The sequence below is a fragment of the Heptranchias perlo genome, chromosome 15 (assembly GCF_035084215.1).
Source record: "Heptranchias perlo isolate sHepPer1 chromosome 15, sHepPer1.hap1, whole genome shotgun sequence".
In the NCBI taxonomy this organism is placed as follows: Eukaryota; Metazoa; Chordata; class Chondrichthyes; order Hexanchiformes; family Hexanchidae; genus Heptranchias; species Heptranchias perlo.
This window is the reverse complement of record NC_090339.1, coordinates 28,384,587-28,407,784: the sequence shown is the minus strand read 5'-3', so window position 1 is coordinate 28,407,784 and position 23,198 is coordinate 28,384,587. Positions and strand designations below refer to the sequence as shown.

Here is a 23,198-nt window from a genome sequence, read left to right as displayed (position 1 = left end):
TTACCAGTGAAATGAATTAATGTTACAGCTACAGAACAGCAAGGGTTAGAGCACTAACACTCAGAGACATGGAGTGAAGGATAAACATAGGCTTAAGTCCTGCTTTGCTGAGTTCCCAATCTTCCAAGTGAAGGCTGTGGAATCTTCCTGTGGGAGGAGGGGTGCGGGGTGGGGTACATGGAGGTGAGAGTCACGACTAAGCAGTCTCTATTGCCTCCGGAAGTCAGGTACAGGGACAATTGGTGGCAACCTGAGAGTAAGCCAAGCACCTGCATGGTTACTAGCAGAGTTGACTAGGCCAGGTAGGTCAAAGACAAGGGATCATTTACAAAGAATGAAAATTAGAGAGAAAGTAATTTTAAAAAGTTGCAGAAGTGTTCTACTGCATATTAATTGTCATGTAAATAATTTGGGATTTTATAAATAGCGTAAAGAGGTCATGATAAATGTGGACAGCCAGAGAGGATTGGTTTTGGATTAGGAACAGCCTGTTTCTTGCATGTGGCCCTGAGAGATCTATGATTGGACTGCAGGAGCAAAACTCCTGAGCATGTGACTTTCATTGGATGATAAAACCCTCAGACAAAAACAAAAGTAAATGTTGTTGTAATGTTGTTATAAAAAAAAACTTAAGATATTTAAGTATTCTTCACTTTCTTTTCGGTCAAGGCCAACATATTTTTAGGAGAAGATACCATTAAATCGTCAGGTTTACTGAAATCACATTTACTGCAATTGCTACAAACAACTACATCTCCAAGTCATGTAAGTTCAAGCTTTTTATTTTACATAAATTCTAATTAGATTAATTGAAAAATGCTTACAATGCAAAAAAGATGACTAGATTTAACAAATTGACATTCATTACCTTTGTATAACGTAAAATCCCACAGGCTGTGACCTTGTGGTCCAACAACAATTTATATAGTGTCCGTCACATGGACCAAATGGTATACAAGGAGGAGAGATGGGGTCGAATCAGAAGTGATGAAATTTGAGGAGGGGCAGAACCAAATCCGTGGTGTTAATTTGTGTATTGTAAAAATACTGTTAGCTCAGTTGCCAAAAGAATACAACTTCTAATTTTTAGACTATTTTAATAAAGAAAACATTCAGAAATAATGATTGATATAACCTCAGTATCGGAATGAAATAATGCAAGCTGTGCTCAGATTTTTGGAGTTTATTTTTGCTAAAAAGGAAATAACCTTTTAAGTACTTAGAGATGAGAAATGTATATGTCAATAGTGATAAAGGCTTGTTGACTGTGTGCATATCTCTGCAGTTCTTGTGTTATTTTCCATTACATACCAACAGGAGCCATGTTCATGAACAGATGTCTGGTTGTTAAGCTGTGTCATTATGTACTTAATGCTTTTTGTGACATGTTCTTAAGTACAGTCAGTGATTGTTGACTGCAGCAAAACACAATTGCCCATTCATTATTCTTGCTCTGGGAGGACTGCAACAGACTGGTACTTACAGATAGTTTATAAAACCCCCCATTTATTGCTTCCTTCATGAGTAAGTTAAATGTAAAAGAAAAATAAATGATTTGATCAGATTTCCCCTTCCCCCTAACATCTCAGAAAATCTGCCGGCATCAAATGGGCAATTCACTGTGACGCACATTTAACAACTTGAACCTTGTGAGAATTGTTTGAGTCCAATAAATGTGTGATATATTTTATGATGCTGCGCTAACCTAGTGGAGTCCTGTAGCAGTTGAGTGGAAGGCCAGTTCTCATTCAGTGCTCCCAGAGCAGGTTTTTGTTGTATACAATGCAGTTTTTCCTCTCTATTTTTCCATGTTCAGGATCTCTATGGAGTGAATGAATCTGCTGCAACATAATTTTACTAAATAATACAGAAATAACCTGTTAGATGTGTCCCAAACACTTAGTCTGCCTGAGATCTAATTTGACTGATGCAGGCCTCTCATGTCTCACCATTTTAGATTTTGGAAATATTAGGCAGTTAGATCTGGTCTATAATACGTAGCGGGTAATGCTGCAGACTATAATGCAGAAGGCTGTGATCTGGTCCATGACAGAGGGCTGTAAATTGGTCTATAATGCTCCAGTGTACGATACACAGAGGGCTTTTATCCAGTCTATAATACAAGAGTTATAATCCAATTTATAACACATAGAGGAAAATGTTCCATTCTATAACAGATGGCTATGTTCTTGCCCACATAAGCAAACTGCTGTGTCTAGAATAGGTTCAAGGGTTTCTTTTATTTTAATAATGGGCCATAATCTTGTTTACAGAGTTTACAGACTTTAATCTGAGCCTGGATGTGGAATAGATTTTAAACTCTCCACTCAAACACAGCCAGCAATTGTTTTTAATTCAGTGTAAAATTATTACAAAATTTAACTGGAGGCTGGGAAAAATTTGCTCTGGTTATTTTTTCTGGTGAAATTGTTAGCATGTTCTTTTAGAATGCGTTTACGATTTTACAAAAAATAATGACCAAGGATTTTTCCTGCACCTAAATTAGATATTGATTTTTTTTTTGTAGCAGATTAAAGTGAAATAAAAAGCTTTCCTACCCTGCCATCAGAATATGAAATATGTTTCTGTAGAGTTTGGTTCACATACATGCAGCTTAAACAGTGCCCCCCAACCTCCCAATCGGCTGGTACAAAAGATGGTTACGACCATGGATGGAGCGCTCACGTCACGGCCTGTCAGACTGTTAATCAGACTGCGAATCCTTCCACTACTTCACACTATTCTTTCCGAGGGAGGAGTGTGAAGATACAAAAACAATGACCTCGATAAGCACAAAATTAGCACAAAAAAGCTGGAAGACAATGTGAGCCTGGGAGTGAATTATACCGCAGTAATATCACAGAGGGCTATAACATCATAAGCCAATGGAGCAAATCTCATATGCTTTATGAATCTTCTTCCAAGATGGTATCACTGCCAGATATTTATTTTAGAGGTGACTGACCTATTTACTGGAGTATTTTTTAAAAAAAGAGTTGGTGGGAGGGAGAGTAATGGAGGGAGATTAGTGTGAAAGCTTGATTCTGTATATGTTCTGACAATCAGTCCCAATATTCTTCTGGCAAAACAATGTTTAACAGCCAGTCATTGTCTATATGTAGAAACTTTAAAAAGAAAGAACTTGTATTTACATGGTGCCTTTCATGACCTCAGGATGTCCCATAAGCACTTGACAGCCAATTAAGTACTTTTGAAGTGTAGTCACCGCTGTAATGTAGGAAACACCGCAGCTAATTTGGGCACAGACAGCAATGAGACAGTGACCTGATAATCTGTTTTAGTGATGTGGTTGAGGGATAAATATTGGCCAGGACACCAGGGAGAACTCCCCTGCGTTTCTTCAAAATAGCACCATGGCATCCTTTATATCCACCCAAGAGGGCCGATAGGGCCTCGGTTTAACTTCTCATCTGAAAGACAGTGCAGCACTCTCTCAGTACAGCACTGGTGTGTCAACCTAGATTTTGTGCTCAAGCCTCTGGAGTGGGACTTGAACCCACAACCTTCTGACTTTAGTGCTGTCATTGAGCCACAATTGACATCTAAGGTCAGGCAGTAAGGGGGAGGGCTGAATAATACTAGTATAAGGGTAGAGCAACCATCAAACATTTTATTCAACAGGGTACTGGGAATAGCACATAATAGAAATTGTAAAATAATTGAAATACCTCACCCAATAATATTAAGCTGCGGAACTCAAATGAACAGCGCTGAACCATGTAATAGTAATAGGACTGCTGCTGGTCTTTGTGCTTCTTGATATCTTCTTCGGCAATTTTATTGTGCAGACATGCTGGAGTGTGAATGCAAACCCCTGTGAGAAAATTACTTAAAAAGGGGCAATTATTCCCTTCCCAGGAAAAGAAAGGAGAAAATCCTAAGGAGTGTTAATGAGTGTTAAGAGATATGGGCAGAGTTTGTTGGAAAACATACAGCTTTCAATTGCTACTATTCAATAGAGTGAGCTCATTATTTACAGAGGTATTCGTGGTATGGCAGAGCAGTTGTGGACTCCTGGTACGACCACCGGATGACCTTAAACTCCCTTCCATGGGGTTGTTAGTTAAGGCTGGAAAAACTGAATGAGATCCAAAAAATATTACAGTGAAATCCTTGAATTACTCCCATTGTACAGAAGCTCTTAAAAACAAATACAGGAGATCTTGTCTTGACAGCTATTGCTTTTGAAATATGAGGTAGTTCTGATTAGGACAGTATCTAATATTTTCCTTACTGGAACCACAATCTTGAATCAGTCAAGCAGTACACAGCCTGCAGTCAGTAAACACCCCCACAACAGGTTTTGGCTGCTGTACTTAAATGCATGAATAAGTGTGATTACATATTTTTGAATAGATATATATTTATATATATAGTTGAATAATACTCCCAATTTTATGATTAAAATGTCCCTGAAAGCAATATAATATCATGTTTTGTCATGTCAAAGAATTATAGCAACAAACCAAAGCAACAGTGCCTATTGGACTACTTACCTGGACTGTCAATGTCACTAAAAAAAATCAAAAATTTAAATTTAATGCAGAATTATCTAAAGATGCTTATATTGAGAGGTAAACAGATAAATACAATGAAAGTGCTGACATTTCTCAACATAAAGTGATAATTGTTCTGAAAGTTAGCTTCATGGGCAATGTACCAGCATGGATCACAGTGTTTCAGAGTGACGGGCTAGCAGTTTTTGTCCTTGATTGCTGTCTTACTGCATTTCTATGTCATGGTATTGAGCAGACAAAAATGCCAGTTTCACCCAACTTCCAGTGGCCTGTTTCAAAGCAGCATTGGTGGAGGCCTGGGAGCAAGTTGTCGTTTTGCTCTCAGTGATGGATAGTACGTGGTACAGAGTTCTTTAGACTGGGAAAGGGAGGAAGTCTTTTAAAAATCTGGAAGAGGGATCATCACCAAAAAGAAATAAGTAAATGCATTGGAGATACCACCTTAATGATTGACATTTGAATCTTTAGGAAAACGCCTATTTTATGGAGTTTACCTACAGTGCCTCACAGTTGTGTTATTACTCCAGTGCACCTGTCGGATAATGCATTCTGCTCCTCTTACTATGAGACCTCAGTTGCATAGATAGCACTGCTTTAAACTAGCTCCTCTTACTATGAGACCTCAGTTGCATAGATAGCACTGCTTTAAACTGCCTTAAGAAAGTCTTTATTTAAAATAGGGACTGGGTACTGGTTAATCTATCACATGGAGACAACTTAGGTGCACTATGACAAAAGAGAGCAAAGGAATGGTTTGCTCTTCTAGCCAGCTTTTAAAATCTTTAAAGCTTATCAGCATTAATATCTGTTAAACATTCAACTGAAAATCGAATACAAAAATATTTAACAGTTTGTTGCTATGGCATCATAGAATTAGAAACCTTAGCACATTTGGCATCCTTCATTAGTTGACAGTGTACTCAAAACAAATATGTGTATTCATTTTTTTAAAGGCAAGATCGGAAATGGACAAGTATCTGACCCCACTGATTACACCAGCTCCAACAATTCTGGACCAGAAGAAGTACCGAAGAGAGAGTGCCTCAGTGGTAGATGAGTTTTTTGAGGAGCAGATATCACCATACAGCTTAAATATCAACCTGATCCTGCCTGATATCACCCACTTGAGAACAGGTCTTTACAGACCAGCAAAGCCAGCTCTCCCACAAGTCAAGACAGAGCCGGTCACTAACTTCAGCCAGTCTTGCACGTCCACCACGACGCATGCCTTGCCTGAATTCACCAGTGTGTTCAGTGTGCCACAGTCAGTTCCTGTGAATAATATCTTCATCAAGCAAGAAGCCCCTTCCCCTGAGCTACAAATGCCTGTCAGTTCACATCAGTCCCAACTGTACCAGATACCAATCAATACAGAAGTTGTCGACATGCCTTTGCGCTCTACCCAGTCACTTGGCAACACTACGGTCATTCACAGTCGTAACAATGTTACCATGTCAACAGGCATGGCTGGAGCAACCAACCTGTCTACCCAGTCTGCAATGAAACACTTCCAGCCTGTTGTATCCACACCAAATGGCTTTGTTGTGCCAGCTCAGTTTTATCAGCAGCAGACCTCATACCTGCCACCCTCGCCACCAAACTCCCAACCTGGTAGCCCAGAAAACCATCCTGACCTTATCAATACACTCTCGCCACCTCCATCATATGCTGCATCAGTGGCATCAAAGATAGTTCATCATCCACAGATTCATAGTCTTCAGACCACCTTGCAGCCTTGTCAAGCTGGCATCCAGACAGCAAAATACAGCCGACGTAACAACCCTGAGTTGGAGAAGCGACGCATTCATCACTGTGATTTCCCAGGTACGATTGCTCATTAATGTTAGTGTATAATCTATATAAGGATCGTTACTATGATTTTAAATTCAATGTCAAGTCTTTTTCCACATATCCCTGTGCCGCCTCCTCCTCTACTGAAGGCACTAATTCATGCTGAGATGCGTTCGTCTGTCGCTTTCCTAAGTGCCCATTCTTCATATGTAATCCTAAACTGTAAGCTTTGGAAGCCTGTTCTACCATAGAAATCATCACAGCTCAGCCTGATCCTGTCCTCACCCAACTCCCAATTGCACTTTCTAGCAGGGGGTCACAGAACAGGAGTGAGAATCTGGTGTGATTTTAGTTTTTTCTGTTCCCAGGGCAGGGGCAGTGAGGTCAGTTGTAGTGGCCTTACTTCCATTCTAACTGAGATCAGGTAACCATTCAGACTAGTGAATGAATCTGCAACCTGCTTGGTCTGCGTAGCTCAGTTTTACATTGCTGAGTGCTTTTATCAGCTGGGCCATCAGGCCGGCTTTAATGTCAAGTCTTATGGCAATGGTTGGAATTTTGCAAGTGACCAAGACACCAATCCGCTTGCCAACACACTATTCTCTAGTAGTCAGCTCACCTGTAGCTGCTCCCTGGTCTCCCAGTCTTGTAAATATAAGTCTTGTGTAGTTAAATGACAGTCATTCGGTCATAGAAACCAGAGTAGATTCATTGCAGTAAAGTATTTGTCTCCTGTGTAATGTTTTGAGTCTGAATTGAAAAAAATAAAAAGCCAACTGTGCCATTTTGTAATTACCTCACAATGTTTTGAGGGTCAGGTTTCTCCAGGGTGAAACAATAATTTGGAGGAAAAAAATTAAAACAATCTGGTGGTAAATCTCTGCTGGGCTTCTCCCACTCATCCACTGTGAATTCGGCAGAAGAGCCACGGAAACTCTGGAAAAACGGTGTGAACAGCGTTTACAGAGCTTCCACAGCGCGTCCACCAAATTTGCAGCAGACGAACGGTAGAACCCCAGCGGAGATTCACCTCTTGTTTGTTTACTTTTGCAATAGACACAAATACAGACAAATGTGCAGTGTTTGCACAAGGAGGCTAGATAATCTGGTCCTAATGTCACTTAAAATAATTTGTTAAAAGGAGATATAGGGCTCAATTTTCAATTGGAAGTCCGGGGGCGGGGGGGCCATTGAAAATCTAGAAAATCCCGAGCGGGTAAGGAAGCCGGCTCCCACCCGCCGACTTCCCCGTTTCACACAGACGCATCTGTGTGCGCGCACACACTTCACGAATCCGGAAGTCCCACCGGCAATTAAAACCAGCGGGCTAATATTTAAACCGGTCATTAAGATATTTAAACTTGTTAAAGTACTTCATTTTATGTGATTGAGGCAGGTAAAGGATTTTCATTCTGCCTCAACGAGTTTCCCGTGCTGTGGGAAACACTCCATGTTGAAGGAGCTGTGTTTCAGCCAGCAGCCATTTGGACATTTAAGTGCCTGTTTGATAGATGGGGATAAAAGGTGAGTTATTGCAGCAGGGCACTCAGTTCTCTCAGGCAAACTTTTGGCTGGGAGATCTTAGTGTTTAGACTGGAAATTTTTGGTTTACACACAGAATTTTTCCGTTTACATATATTTACCAACTTTTTGGACCCCCTCAAACTGACACCATCAGGATGGGGGGGGGGGGGGGGGGGGCGATGGCTGCATTCACCACTATGTCCGAGGACGAGGAACATCACCATTCTCACCAGGCACGGCGTGCACTTCCGCCACTTGGAGCTCCACAACACAGTGCTGCATCACAGGCAACAGCACAAAAGCACAGAGGGCAACAACAGATAGAGCGACATCGCAAGAGACACTACCCTCACCAGAGGGTCTACAGACAAAGGCTCAGCTTCCTGGACCTCTCTGAGGAGCAGTGCATATGGAGGCTGAGAGTGAGTCGCCAGGTGGTTGCAGATATCTGCAGTCTCCTTCATGCCGAGCTGCTCGCGGCTGGGCCTCGCGGCATCTCATTAACCGTCATTGTTAAAGTGACCACTGCCCTCAACTTCTTCGCCTCTAGTGCTACCTGGGACATCGCCGGGGTCTCTCAGTCATCTGCACACCAGTGCATAAGGTAGGTCACCGCTGGCTTGTTTCGCAGGGCCTTGCAATACGTCAACTTCCCCATGGACGACCTCAGCCAGACGGAGAGGGCAGTGGGATTCCACACTGTGGCTGGCTTCCCACGGGTATAGGCTGCAATTGATTGTACGCATGCACAATGTGAGCACCTCCACATGAGCCAGGACTGCTGTTCATCAACAGAAAGGGGTATCACTCCATCAACACTCAGCTTGTTTGTGACCACCGCAAAAGATTCCTTCACGTGTGCGCCAGATTCCCTGGCAGCTGCCACAATTCCTTCATTCTGAGGGAATCCAACATCTTGGGCCTCTTCCACGCACCAAACACCATTAATGGCTGGCTCCTCGGGGGCAAGGGATACCCCCTGCATACGTGGCTCATGACACCTCTGAGGAACCCCATCAGCGAGCAACAGCGTCGATATAACGACAGCCACATCGCCACCAGGTCTATAACTGAACATGCGATAGGGCTGCTCAAGATGCGATTTTGGTGCCTTGATCATTCTGGGGGAGCGCTTCAATACACACCAGCGAGAGTGGGTCACATTATAGTAGTGTTTGTGCCCTGCACAACATGGCGCTACAGAGATGGGTACTGGTTGAGGAGGCCCTATCCCCTCATCCACCATCCACATCTGCCATCCACATTGAGGAGGAGCAGAAGGAAGAGGAGGGGGTGGAGGAGGAGGAGGAGGACGATGAACCCATGGGCAGAGCAGCAATTCACCTAGCTGGTCGTGAGGCCAGTGAGTCACTCATATGTGAACAGTTTTCGTAAGATCAAAAAGTGAGAAGAGTCCAATCCTCACACCACATGGAAAGAGAATTGCCAGGGCCCCCCCACCCCGCACAAAACAGTCCTGCAACTACACATACACCCACTGTAAACTGACCCACTGGGTGGCATCAAGTTTCACGATGAAGCTCATGAAAGGGCGCTATCACAAAAGCCAGTCAACAATGGGCAAGACGCAGCAGTAGTGATGAGAATGATAACATTTAATGTGACTTTAACAAAAAACAAATATAAACGAAAAACATGACAGTCTGTCAGACACCCTTGTGCATACCCTTCGTGATCACAAATCCTTAGCCTTCCTCTTCCTAATGCTTCTACGTGGTGCATATCCTGTGGCTGCAGCAGAGGTAGTGGCAGGTAGCTCATGTTCATGCCCTGACTGGTTAGATGCTTTCAGCCTATGCCTTTTGGGTTTTGGAACCTGTGTGGACCCCTTCAAAGACTGCTGCACCTGCACCTGTGCAAGGGTAGACTCGGCCACCTGGAGTGGAGACAGCATTGCGGGTACTGGTTGAGAGGGGGGCAACGGGTGAGACGTGAGAGCATTTTGAGTGGCATCCCCAATTCCACGTCCCCTTTTGCCATCATCTCTCTCCTGGGCCAGGCCCACATCACTCCTACCACTCTGCTGGTCAACAGTTTGGAGGACCTGTATGATGCCTTGTAAGGCCAGTGCTAATCTATCTGTCTGCCTGTCTGAGGCATCAGAATGTAGTTCAGCTCGAGTCCGCACGACCGTTGTCAGAGCCTGAATGGACTCATTTGTAAGCCATGCTTGAAGCTCAATGAAGGCTAGCCTTCTCTCCATCGCAGACATTCCTGCATTTACCTGCGACACTACCTCAGACATTTCCGCAGTTACCTGCGACACTACCTCAGACATTTCAGCAGTTACCTGTGACACTGTCTCAGACATTTCAGCAATTACATGCGACACTATCTCAGCCAGTTGCTCACGTCCCTGTGCCACTATCTCAGAGATTCCCTCACGTACCTGTGCCACCATTCCACTCATGCAGGAGTTGGACTTCTCCATCCGCTGCACTATTGTGGAGAGTGCCAGTACCTCGCAAATGTGCTGCTGTCCCTCGATCATTCTCCTTTTAAAGGATGGCCCCCGGGGTTCAGCATCTGCGTCCAGCTGAGTAGAGCCTGGAGAGGAGTGCACCCACCGACGCGGACTCTCCGCAGCTGCCCCTGCCACCAGTGTCTGCTCGTGCTTACGTGTGGTGACTTACCAGGTGCCAACCCAACTGACTACTAGGACCCACTGAGGTGTGACTATCTGCACTGGTGGATGGCTCGCTATGATGTGACGGTGCGCCCTCAGAGGCCTGGAGTTCCTCTGAGGAATCACCCTCTACCATCAATGCGGTCGTTGAAAGGCCTGTAAGAGAACAGAAGGCAATATTAAACATCATCACAGATGTGTCATGTTGCGATGAGCATACTGAGGTGTTTATCTCATTGAAACATACAAAATTCTTACAGGGCTCGACAGGGTAGAAGCAAGGAGAATGTTTCCCCTGGCTGGGGAGTCTAGAACCAGGGGTCACAATCTCAGAATAAAGGATAGGCCATTTAGGACTGAGATGAGGAGAAATTTCTTCACTCAGAGGGTGGTGAATCTTTGGAATTCTCTACCCCAGAGGGCTGTGGAGGCTCAGTCATTGAGTACATTCAAAACAGAGATTGATAGATTTCTATATATTAAAGGCATCAAAGGATATGGGGATGGTGCATGAAAATAGCTTTGAGGTAGAAGATCAGCCATGGTCTTGTTGAATGGCGGAGCAGGCTCGAGGGGCCGGATGGCCTATTCCTGCTCCTGTTTCTTATGTTCAACATGCCAAGCATTGATAACATCAATTCATGTTGTGTGCTATGAATGTTAAAGTTATGTCAGCAGACATTTGTGGGGTGCCAGTCTCGGGGTCCCCGACGGACAGGCACTCAAGGGTGCGACTGATTTGCAGGCCTCCTCCTCCATGTCTGTGAGGACCACTTTGTCGTGGCCCCATCTAGTCCTCACCCTCTTGCATCCATTCTTAGCTCTCCTCCTAGTAGGGGAGAAAGTACAGACGTGTGAGTGAGTGATGGTGAAGTGGCCAGCTGATGAATGTACTGATTTTGGTGAGGCTGACCGTGAAAGAGATGCATCAGGAGGGTGAGTATGAGACAGAGACATCACATTGGATGAGGATTGGGGTGAGTGGTAGTGATGAGTGACAAATGGGAAGGTGAGGAAGTGCAGGTAAGTTGAGGATGAGTCTTAAGTGAGTGTGAGGAGTGATGTGATGGAGTAGTCTTGGCAGTGCTGATGAGTTGGGAAGGGTAATGGGGGTGATGTGGAACAAGGAATGCAGGAGAATCAGTAAGTGTACTCACTTTTGCTGACCTAGTTAGGTCATTGAAACGCTTCCTGCACTGGACCCAGGTGTGAGAGATGTTGCTGCTGCTGGTGACCTCCTCTGCCACCTCGAACCAGGCCTTCTAGGTGGCAGAGGCAGGACTCTTCCTCCTTTCAGCCGGTAGGTCAGTAAAAAATTTCCTTCCTCCTCCTCACCCCAACCTGGAGTGAGGCATCGTTAAATATTGGAGCAGCCTTCCCCCTGTGCTGCTGCATATTGTACGCTCTAGGTCTTTGCTCCAGCAAAAGCCATTGGAGCAATGGCCCTTTAAATGTAGACGCTCCAGCTGACAGCCTGTCATGTGGGTGCGCAGTCCGCCCGCTGCGCAGCTTTTGGACGGCAAACACGGAAGCCACGTTAAGGACCACCAATTAACTCGCGATTGCGTGGGGAACGGTAAGTTTTTATTATCTGGGTTTGCCGTGCTCCCATTGACCTCCCCCACTCCCGCTGCCCTTTGAAAATTGAGCCCACAATGTGTGTAGTAGCGAATCTCCTGTGGTATTGGCCAGAGATGGTCTTGTGCCATGAGTATGTTTGTGATGTTCAGCTGCTAACCTGGTCTGTGCCATTAAGTCCATTGCTCTACACATAGATAAATCCAGGTAACTGTAGCTATTTAAAAATTGCTGCGGTCACAGAGCTGTTGGAATTGTTTATCAGTTTAATGCTGCAGGTCAATGACTGGCTTTATTTCTCTTTTTTTAATGATTGTTTTATATTTGCATTAAAGTATGTCTGGTGTATGAAGTGTATATAGATAGAGAGATCCTGATCGAAGCAGAAAAATACTGGACCGTACGGTCACACACATATTCAATGATCTGAAAAGGAAAGCACCTTTTAAGTGACCGATTCTCAAAGCAGCTCAGCAGCTTCATTGAGTGCAACTCCACCAGTCTCACAGCTTGAGGTTTACTGCTCGGGCTCAGCAATGAGTAAATTTATCAGATTTTTTTTCAGCCAGGAGGAAGGATCTTAAATCTGAAATGACCCAAACCACATTTAAAATGGGATGCCATACTAAGGGGAATGTTTTGTTTTTTTGCAGGCTGCGCCAAAGTTTATACCAAGAGTTCTCACTTGAAAGCGCATCAAAGGACCCACACAGGTATGTTGTTTTGATGGGCTATTAGGTATCAATGCCCTCATGTATTCTTTTTTATACCAAGTGAATGTGCAGCTGATGTGATATATCGCACTGAGCCACTCAAAGCTTAAGAATGTGACCATGGAAATGGATCAGATCTTAGCACTTTACAGGCCTGGGTCATGTACCGCTTGCTACTTCTACTGAAGTGAGTCTCACACTTTAATTGTTATACACTTTGGTACTCTAGTATTTCTTAACATTTGCATGTACAACTAGTAGAACTAGTGGATGCTAGTAAGTAAAATATTTATCATCTCTACTCAATGGAACACCCTCACAACTGTATCCATTGTGAGGTCAATGGTTTTAAATAATTCTCTTTCCAAGTCCTCAACTTTCCTCAATTTCCTAATCATAAATGAGAAACTAGGTGACAGCAGACACTCTTGAAAGCCTATTCTTTTTCTTTCTTCCTTCCCATTTTCCTGAGGGCACTCATTCTTGCTGGAGTACAATGCCACTGTGCCAGCCACCCTCCAGGACGCCACCCATGTGCTGTTGTGTAAAAAAAATCAAGTCTGCAGTGAGTTTACACCAAATATGTTGAACAAACTCAGCACTGGAATCCTATGTAAATACAATTTATTTTAATATAAAGTGCACTCAGTAAATCTGGTGGGGAACATACTATCACTAAGCAAAGGTTTACATCAACTGTATAGATTTCTAAAAATGTTAAATTTCTTTCTATATAAAAGCTGGTGGAATTCTATTGAAGAAAGGTCGTTCAAATTCCCATGTGACATTTAAATGAAGAAAATCAATGATACACTGGATGCTATTGTAAAACTGGGAAGGGGCATGAATTTGCTGAATAGCAGTACATTGGTGTAAAGCATGTACAAGAATTATGAAGTACTGCCGGTACAGGGGAGGTTAATGTTAGAAACATCATACAAACTTAGCTTTTAAGGAGAGTACAAAATGAACACAGGACCATTATTGAGACAGAAGTATATGACGTATACAGGACTGACACTGAGACAGCAGTATATCAATGCTCGGCATTTCCTCGATCCAATTAATGCTGCAAATACACCACTATTTATGCTGTTGGGTTCGCTGATAGCTCCGACAGGAAGTTACACACCGGTTTCCTACAGAGTTTGTTTGCTTACACTGGAATATAAATAACAGTGTGGAACACGTGCAACCGCAGAGGCCTTTGGAAACTTGCTTACAGCACTATAAACGTGCTGTTCATACATCATTCTTCAGCACGAGGATTGGAAGTGGGTGGTAAGTATCAGATATCGATCCTCTCTTTCATTTAAAAAAAATTCTATACTCTGTGTTTTCAGTGTTTCAACAGCATTTTCATTTATCCTTTCACAGGAAGATAACCACTCCAGTGCCTTCTGTGCTCGCTGGAGGAGGACATGTGAGTTCTCTGATGAAGACCTGGAAAACTTCCTGGAGGAGACTGAAGTGAGGAGAGACCAACTTCTGTGCAGCTGGATGGCCAAGCTGGCCAAGATCATGAGTCATAGTGCATGGAGGGAGGTGGTACCAGCACTGAATTGCCAATTCTCTCACTTCCAGACTGCAGAACAGTGCAGAAAGTTCAACAATTTGACCAGAGCTGGCACAGTAAGACACTCACCATATGTCTCTTTCTTCCTTGACCACCCTGGGCATCACCACACTCTAAACTCTCTTAAAGCAGTATTCACACAATGTTCACTTCAAACTACAGTCAGCTTGAGCACCTCTATCACCCTATCCTGTAATGTACGTGCCTGCACAGCTCCCTCAACATAAAATTACTGACAAATCACAACCCTCAAACCCTCCAACAATTTGGCACCCTCACACACCACCTCTGCAGTGACACTTGGCACACAGTGATCAACTATAAATCTCATCTACATTCTCTTTTCTCTTTGCAAGGCAAGTTGGCGCACCAGAGACAGACCACCAGAGGAGGATTACCCATTCGGAGAACCCTGGCCCACTTCAAAGACAAGGTCATGCATCTCCTGGGCTGGCATAGCGCAAGGGCTGTGACATGTGCCTAGGTTGGTGAAATCCAGCCTTTGCCAGATAAGTACCTAATCCCCTGTTATCTCTCCATGGCAGTCCTCTGCACCATTGCACATACCCAGCCTTCTACCCCCCTTCCAATAGATCCTGAGGGCGACATGCACAACCATTCTGACCGTATGCCTTTTTTTTCCTGTAGATCCAACATAACGACAGAAGGCAATTGAGGAGGAGGAGAGTGAGCAGTTCAAGTAGGAAAAAGCAGGCCATAATTATTCTTGCCACCCTCCCTGACGTGTACTGCAAGAAACCCCTGACTTGTCCAGGCATATGAATTTTCCTTTCAGAATTCCTATGGTTCTCTCCACCACCTGTCTGGTCACTGCATGGGTTTGATTGCAACGCTCCTCTGTTTCATCATGAGACACACAGAATGTTATCATCAGGCATGGCAATAGGAGGTAGGCCTTGTCCCCCAGGATCCATCTGTCGATTCAGCTCTAGCCCCTGAATGGCTGTGTGATGCCTGAATGCCGTAGGATGAACGCATCGTGGCAGCTTCCCACATGCCGTGCACTGACACAGACAATCTGCACAATCAGCAAGTAAGACCCTTCCTGTTGATGTATGACTGTGGGTTCTGAGTTGGTGCCTTCGGAGCCACTGATAACCCCCTGCATCATAATAGACTACAGTGGTATGCCCCTTGGATAGCCCATACCTGCTGCTCTGTCATTCTGAACGTATGGGGGTTGGGGTCAGGGGTTCGGAGAATCTGGGGTGTATTGAGACTGACAGCACTGTAGTAATGTATAGTGCAGGTCTCACTGAGAAAAAGTCAAATAAAATTGCTAGGAAACCTGCAAGCGAAATGCAGAAATCCAGCAAAAATATTTGGGAACTCTTCAGTGCTCAAACTCCTGAGATGCATCCAAGTCAGGTGAACAGGGCTGTGCTGTGCCTTTTCTATACAGATGGAAGTCTATGCCAGTGCATTGGTGGTGCTAAAGCAAGAAACCAGTCTCTGCTGCATCATTGGATGGGGGAGAAGATATGGAAATGAGTAGTATATGGTTTTGACGGGTGGATGGCTGAAGCGGGCAAAAAGAGAATGGAAATTTGTGTGTACTGATTTTTCAGCGCAAAAGGAAGGGAAATCATTTACACAACAATTTCCTCGCTAAAAATCGGCACTACACCTAATACCGTACACCATTTTTACGTCAAAAAATACAAGGAAATTTCAGACTGATATATGCAGGACTGCCACTGAGACAGCAATACAAGATGTATACAGGACAATCACTGAGATAGCAATTCATTATGTAGGCAGATCTATCACTGAGGCAACAGTACAGGATGTAGATAAGACCATCACTGAGACAGCAATACAAGATGTATACAGGTCTGTCACGGAGACAGGGGTACATGATGCATACTGGAGTAGAGGAGGCCTCACACCATGGAGTTTGTAAGGTAAATGTGAGAGCACCTTACTTACATAGGTCAGGTTGACATTTGTGTAGTTAAACATTTGAAACTGAACAATACAAGAGCATGAGAAGAGGGGCAGTGGAATTCGTTTTGGCTTGCTTTAGCAAATTGCTGGCACAAACACGATGGGCCAAATGGCCTCTTTCTGTGCTGTAAACATCTATAGTTCTTTAGTACTGGAGTATTTTTTTGCCATCTCTGGCTGCCAGTTTGCTACTAGGTCTGAAATAAAAGGATACTGACAAGCCTGGACAAGCAGTCCATCTCAAGTACCTGTGTTTCTCTAGAACTGAGGTAAACCATAGTCTACATCATGGACAGAACACAATGTCTCAATGAGGTGAATTTAGATCTAACTCTCATTCTTTTCAATCGTGGTGGCATTCTGCACAATGGGTCTTGGTTGTTCACTTCGGTTTCTCAATTTAAAAAAAAATTACTCAGCCCTGATCATCTTAGACCACAGATATTGCAGACCAGCCATGTCAGGTAAGTGTACCTTCTCTTTGTTTGGACACAGGTTCAACAACACAAAAACAACAGAAGCCACACCAAAAAAAAAACAACTATGCTTTGAAAGCAGCCCTAAAATCAGATCATCTGACCGTGGCCGTCTCCGAACTCAATACTATCTGTTGAAGAAATCCAAATCAGTAGCTATGAACGAAGGTGCATCACTCAATATGAGTAGGCTGTTCTGAGATACAACCTAACCTCCTCTCCAAAAGACTGGGTGAATATTTCCTCTGTTCACCATTTGTAGTGGAGTTGTAAACCTTTTCTTTATACTCCTGTTTATGATTCCACTATAAATGGTGAACAAAGGAAATCTTGCCCCATTGTGTCAAAATTAGCTCAGACCCAATGGCTAAAATGAGATTATACCTATTTTTCCTCTTTTTTGTTCCATGTGCTGTAAAGGTAAATTGTTCAATAAAAAAAAAACTAGTTGAGTATGTACTGCATGATTGCAGAGAAAGATTCCCCATGGAATTAACTCTGAATGATTTAATGTGTGTGGCGTCTGTTTAGAAATGCAGTACCACTGATACTAATTTTTATCAAACGTCACATCTTCTGACAATCCACCTCAGAGCTGTAATTAGAACATATCAGATGCACCAAATATATATAAAATGAAATGTTTTATTCAAACATATTTCTAGATGTTTTCCTTCCTGGATTACAATTAGCAGCAGGTACTGTATATGAATTTAACTTACGAACACTTAACGTGTTTGTCTGAAATCGCTCACTGCTATTTTAGCTGAGGCATTAACCCATTTATTTTAATCTTGCATTAGTTTCTTATGGCATAACTTTAGGGCCTTATTCCAACAGTCCTTTGGTGATGCATGTTTTTACAAACCAAATAGAACTGCCATTAGATCAACAGAATTTCTAAACAAATGGCATCAGGATGGTGGACCCAGATATTATATTGCTATAGAACAGATTGAATGAACTACTTAGCTATGTAATTCTAAATTCTAAACATGTTCTCTTGTTCCTTCTAATCGCTAAATATCATCCCTTGCATTCTTTCTCTTCCATGCATCCTTGCTGTGAAAACTCATTGCAATGTCTCTTACTTTGACTCCTTTCCCAGGGTCTCAAAACTGTAACTCCTTGCCTCCCTCAGTCTTTTCTTCCTCCTACAATCTTCAAGTTTTTAAGACCCAAGCCTAACATCACCTAACCACTCCTTCTCAATTTATCGAATGTCTCTTTTCAACTTTGCTGGTGTCTGGAACTATGAGCCTTGTCCCTTTACCTAGGTTTCTCAATTTTAAGACAATATACAATGACCTGCCAAGAAAATGGACGCTGTAAGATAAGCTTACACTGATGCTTAGCTTACTGTTTATACCCCTATCAATATTACAACAAACATGAAGATATCCATTAGCTGCAGAATAGAAAATGTCTTGCTATCTTTATTTAAAATTAGGTCAATAGTCTTTCAACAGTCAAGGCATGAAGACATTCTTCTCATTGTTATACAAGCCAGAAGCTATGCCAAAAGATTGTTCATAAAGCATATTTGTAACTTCACAGTTTTGTATTGGAGTGTTTTCATTTGCATTAAAGCACAGCACCTAATCCCTTGACTGCATCAGCCCTCAAAGTCTCCACTTGTCCTAGCTTGCTCTTTCAGCTCAAGTACAATGTTAGATAAACAAGGCCACCCACATATACACCAATCAAACACCAACAAGCATGACTGACACAGTAGATCTCAGAACACGTTATCTAAACTTAGTTTCATTGTATTTACATGTTTGGATTTTATTTATTGGCAATCAGGCTCTAAAGTGAATGTAATATCCATTGTACTTGTATAGATATATGGTTGAGAACAACTAGTTTATGAAAACACCTCAAAGTATTAGAGGAGGATTTAAGAGGAAGTAATTGCATACTGCAGATTACAAATTTCAATTGGCAAAGTTCATGTACAAATTCTTAGTTTTGGTAAAAATTCAGTAACATGCATGAAGATAGTGCATACAGAAATGTTAAGCTTGTACATGGACTTCGCCAAATGAAACTTCTACCACTATGAGTGGCATTTTATGCAAATACACCTTGCTACAGTTGCAATACTGTGTTCTGGATCCAGTCACAGGAATTACCTGTGTTGCAGTATTACAGATCATACTAGAATCATATAATGGTTACAGCACAGAAGGAGGCCATTCGGCCCATCAAGCCCATGCCAGCTCTTTGTAAGAGCAATCCAGTTAGTCCCATTCCCCCGCAGCGCTGCAAACTTTTTCCCTTCAAATATTTATCCAGTTCCCTTTTGAAAGCCATGATTGAATCTGCTTCCATCACCCTTTAAGGCAGCGCATTCCAGATCATAACTACTCGCTGCGTAAAAAAGCTTTTCCTCATGTCGCCTTTGGTTCTTTTTCCAATCACCTTAAATCTGTGTCCTCTGGCTCTCGACCCTTCTGCCAATGGGAACAGTTTCTCTTCATTTACTTTATCTAAACTCTTCATGATTTTGACCACTTCTATCAAATCTCCTCTTAACCTTCTCTGCTCTAATAATCTACTCTCGACTATATGATTACTTCTAATGCTAGTGAGGTGAGCAAATTTGCCTTAATGCAAGCACTTCAATACAGGAGCATGTTTTTAATAAAATTGTAGCGTCCCTGACTTCTTTCTGGTTGTTAACTCTGTGTAGTACTGATCACATAGTTAGTAGCAATTGGAAAGGCAGTACCAGAAATTATCCATGATATTTGCGTGTCAGATTCACCTTCAATCTCTACAGCCAATCAGGAAATATTAAAAAGGTGGGTCGTATAAAACAACTCACCCACCAGGTCAATGTGCATTCCCTGCACCTCTGGCATCTAATCCCACTTTCAACCATGATCCCTATTTCCCAACTACTCCATGTTTGTGTTAGGCCCAGCCTGCTTCCCACCTCTGTGTCCTCCATCCATGAGAGTTTCACTGGTATTTGTTAATTCTGATACTTTTTAACCATGATTAATAGAAACTTTATGGCAGCAGACATTATATTGCAAGCTGTTATGCATTTAAGACAGCTAGGTCCAGAGCAGACTTGAGCCTGTTGGCGATGGCCTTAGACAGAATCTTGTGATGCTGGCACTCTGACCACGTTCTTTTTCCACTCTGAGGAGAAGCAGTTCTAAAATTTACATAAGTGCAACATTTCAGTCAAGCTGACATGAGAGCTACATTCATTCTTTACAGCACTGTACCTACAGTTCAAACTACTGACAGCACAAATTGTCTCAGCTCCATATATGGCAATGCAGAGAACTGCCCAGCTTTCACAGTATTGATAAAGTCAGGATATTTTTGTATCAAACAGTTGCACTATTTAGAATAATCTGGAGCTGATTTAAATGAATAGCCAGTTTCAGGTTCTGTGCTGCAATAATGACTGACTCCCTTTTAGTTCTGATGCCAGTATCTGATACTGTATAAAACAAGCTGGCAGGCTTCGTTGCAGAGTAACTAGCAAGTTTACATTAATTAAAACAGTAAATTCCACCTGACAGTCTACCAGAGCTCACTTCTTCAGAGTGCTGTTGAAATTTGTTTGGGAAAACCTGCTAAACCAGATTTTTGTTTTGCCTCATTCAAGTTATTTCAGGCAATGCTGTAATGTCAGTGAACTGTTGACACTAAGGAAACAGGAGCTGTTGCGCTTTGTGGAAACCCCCACTCACCTGGGAATAGGGGCCCTGATTACCTCGTGTTTTATTATGTTCTTACCTGTCTCAGTGTGCTATATTGTTCTTGTTGTACAGACAGAGTCAAAAAAAATTCTTGCTTGGAAAATTGATCAAGAATTTAGACAAACCTAATGAACTAGTGGTGCATGGGGTTAGAAACTGCTTTCACAGTCCCTCAAATTACTTGCTGGTAATCCCTCGTCAATCAATAGGAAGTGGGAAACCTGCAGAGAGTAGCCACTGCAGCAAACCTGGAAACACACCTCAAGTGTACCTGTGGTTAGTGGGGAGGGGTAGGAGTAGGGAAAGCAAATCCCTCTTTGGAAACTTTAGACGTGCACAATTTCCATTGATCACGCAGTGTTCTGTTTGTTGTAAAACATAGTGAAATGAGAGCTTTTAATGGGGAGAAGTTTCTGCACGGTTAACTCTGAATAAGAACTTTGAGATCAGGGGTTACAGAAATTAGTTTATACTTTTGAAATTAGGACGCCACCTCTCATATAACTCAACCCATAGATGATTTAATATAAACTAATATAAAAAATACTGGAAACACACAACAGGTCAGTCAGCATCTGTGGAGAGAACAGACAAATTTACATTTCCCTTCTTCAGAACTAAAAAATAAGAGGCGGACAGGCATATTAATACAACCAGAAAAAGGGGAGGAGACATAAACACATTCAGAAAACAGACAAACACAGAGAAGTCATGAGTGTAATGATGTAACAGCTCATCTTGGTCACGTAATGGACAGAAGCATTAAGATATTAAAGAAACAAGAGTTTAATGGGTGGAAATTTCAAATTTGGCATGGGCGTAAAACAGACGGTAGCAGCCCGCCTGATTTTCCTTCCCATTGAAGTCAATGGAAATACAAAAGTTCCATCAGCATCTGAGAAGAGAAAAAAATGGGTTAACACTTCAATTGTAGATGAGGACTACAAAAGAAATACATATAGTACATAAGCATCTGACAAGAGAAAAGATATTTTAATCAGAACTTTTGAGGCAAGGTCTATAATTGAATTGTTAACCTATCTTTTCAGATGCTTATAGAACTTGTGATTTCAGTTTAAAATCATATCTATGTAGACACATGGCAATTTTCAACTCATCCGAAAAATGGGCGGCCAGTAATTAAAAATCGGGGTGGGGGGGGGGGCACCTCAGACGCCCCATTGATTCCTAAGGCCCGCTAATGCAATTTTCAGATGGGCTTGTAAATAGGCGAGCAGGCGGAAGGCAAATCGGGGTCCTATGCCTTTTGTAGGATCCTGATTGCAATTTTCAGGTACAAATGGGCAGACATTGTGTCACACACATTTTGCATCAAGTGTTCAGTGGCCTAACCAGCGGTTCTTAAAGGGACTGTTGGCCGCTCAAAAAACAACCCTGGAAACTTTCAATTTTTTTTTGATTGGCTCAGGAAGTGCAACCGTGCTTCTCCTGAGCCCCCAAAATACCTTCAGGTCACTGCCGGCCTTCGAGGCCTGCCCAGGATTGCACCCCCTGACCTGAACTGCCAGCTGGCTCAGCATCAAATTTCTCATCAGCCCACAACTAGCGAGCTGCACTGGAGCAATTGCTTGGTACCCTCAGCTTGTCAGCGGTGTGTTAATGAGGCCGGGCTTCAAAATGGCTCAGGCCTCATGCTGTAACAGTGTTTTTACACAAACAAGTTTGCTATATTTCCAGCAATGAATATTGATTGTTATTGGTTCTCTGATTACAGAAATAGTCCCTAATACTACATAGACACACGTGCAGAGTGCATTGCTGGTTAGATGCACGTGCAGATGCTAAAGAAAGTGTGTTACATGCATTAGGCTGAAAATATCACTTTAAGCCAAAACATGTTTGGCACACTGAAAGCTTTATATAACCCATATTAATTTCAGATATAATGTCTATTGTTAATGAAATAGAAGCTGTGCATTATAACACAGAATATTATTTTGGTTCTGGAGCTTGGCCTCCACGATCCTTCAGCTGTCATTATCATTGGCCCATGGCCAGAAAATTTGAGTTGCAAACTTAGCGTTTTAACTATGCATGCACGGGCTTGGGAAATTTCCCCATTGCCGTCTGTGCTCTGAATTCTGCTTCACAGTATGAGCAGAATGAATTCAGAGCACCAAGATATTATTGTCACATTTCATTTTTCTAATGTCTGCCAATCTACTAGTAATTTTTGTGATAACTCGAGTAGAAAAAAGTGTGGCATTAATGGCATCCTGGGGGGCACAAGGATTATTGTTGCTTCAAGTAATGAATTAATTTACTGGCTATAGAACCAATGATTGTATCGGTAACAATCAAATTCTAAATGTTTTCTTTTAGTTCTTTGTCTGGAGGGAGCACAGTCGAGGTTATCTAGTGGCAAGTTATAGTTAACAGCTATGCAGACCTATCAAAAGATACAAGAGGGCTTAATTAACCTAAGGAATTCCCAGGTGAATGGAGGCTGGTAATGGCTTGGTAAGCACCTAATGAAGCTTTAATGGAAGCTCTTGAAATCAGTGAACAGCTCTTAATCACATGACTCCAGAGACAAGAACTGAATCCCTCTCTTTCTGGCAATACGTTTCCCCTTAGATTGGAGTTTGCCCATTGTAGTTCAGCCCAAAAAAAATAGGCAAGAACGCAGAGTTCAAACAGA

The 23,198-nt window shown here is 42.6% G+C and overlaps 1 protein-coding gene across 2 annotated transcripts in view; it reads left to right on the top strand.

Annotated features, from left to right (window-relative positions):
* klf5l (Kruppel like factor 5 like) overlaps nt 1-23,198 on the top strand; it is a 60,403-nt gene that overhangs the window by 15,481 nt on the left and 21,724 nt on the right. The window contains exons 2-4 of one of the 2 annotated variants that reach the window (XM_067996983.1): nt 670-765; nt 5,492-6,362; nt 12,732-12,791. In XM_067996983.1, coding sequence (XP_067853084.1) covers nt 670-765; nt 5,492-6,362; nt 12,732-12,791 — 1,027 coding nt within the window. The remainder of the gene's footprint in view (nt 1-669; nt 766-5,491; nt 6,363-12,731; nt 12,792-23,198) is intronic. The other variant, XM_067996984.1, reaches the window with a different exon arrangement.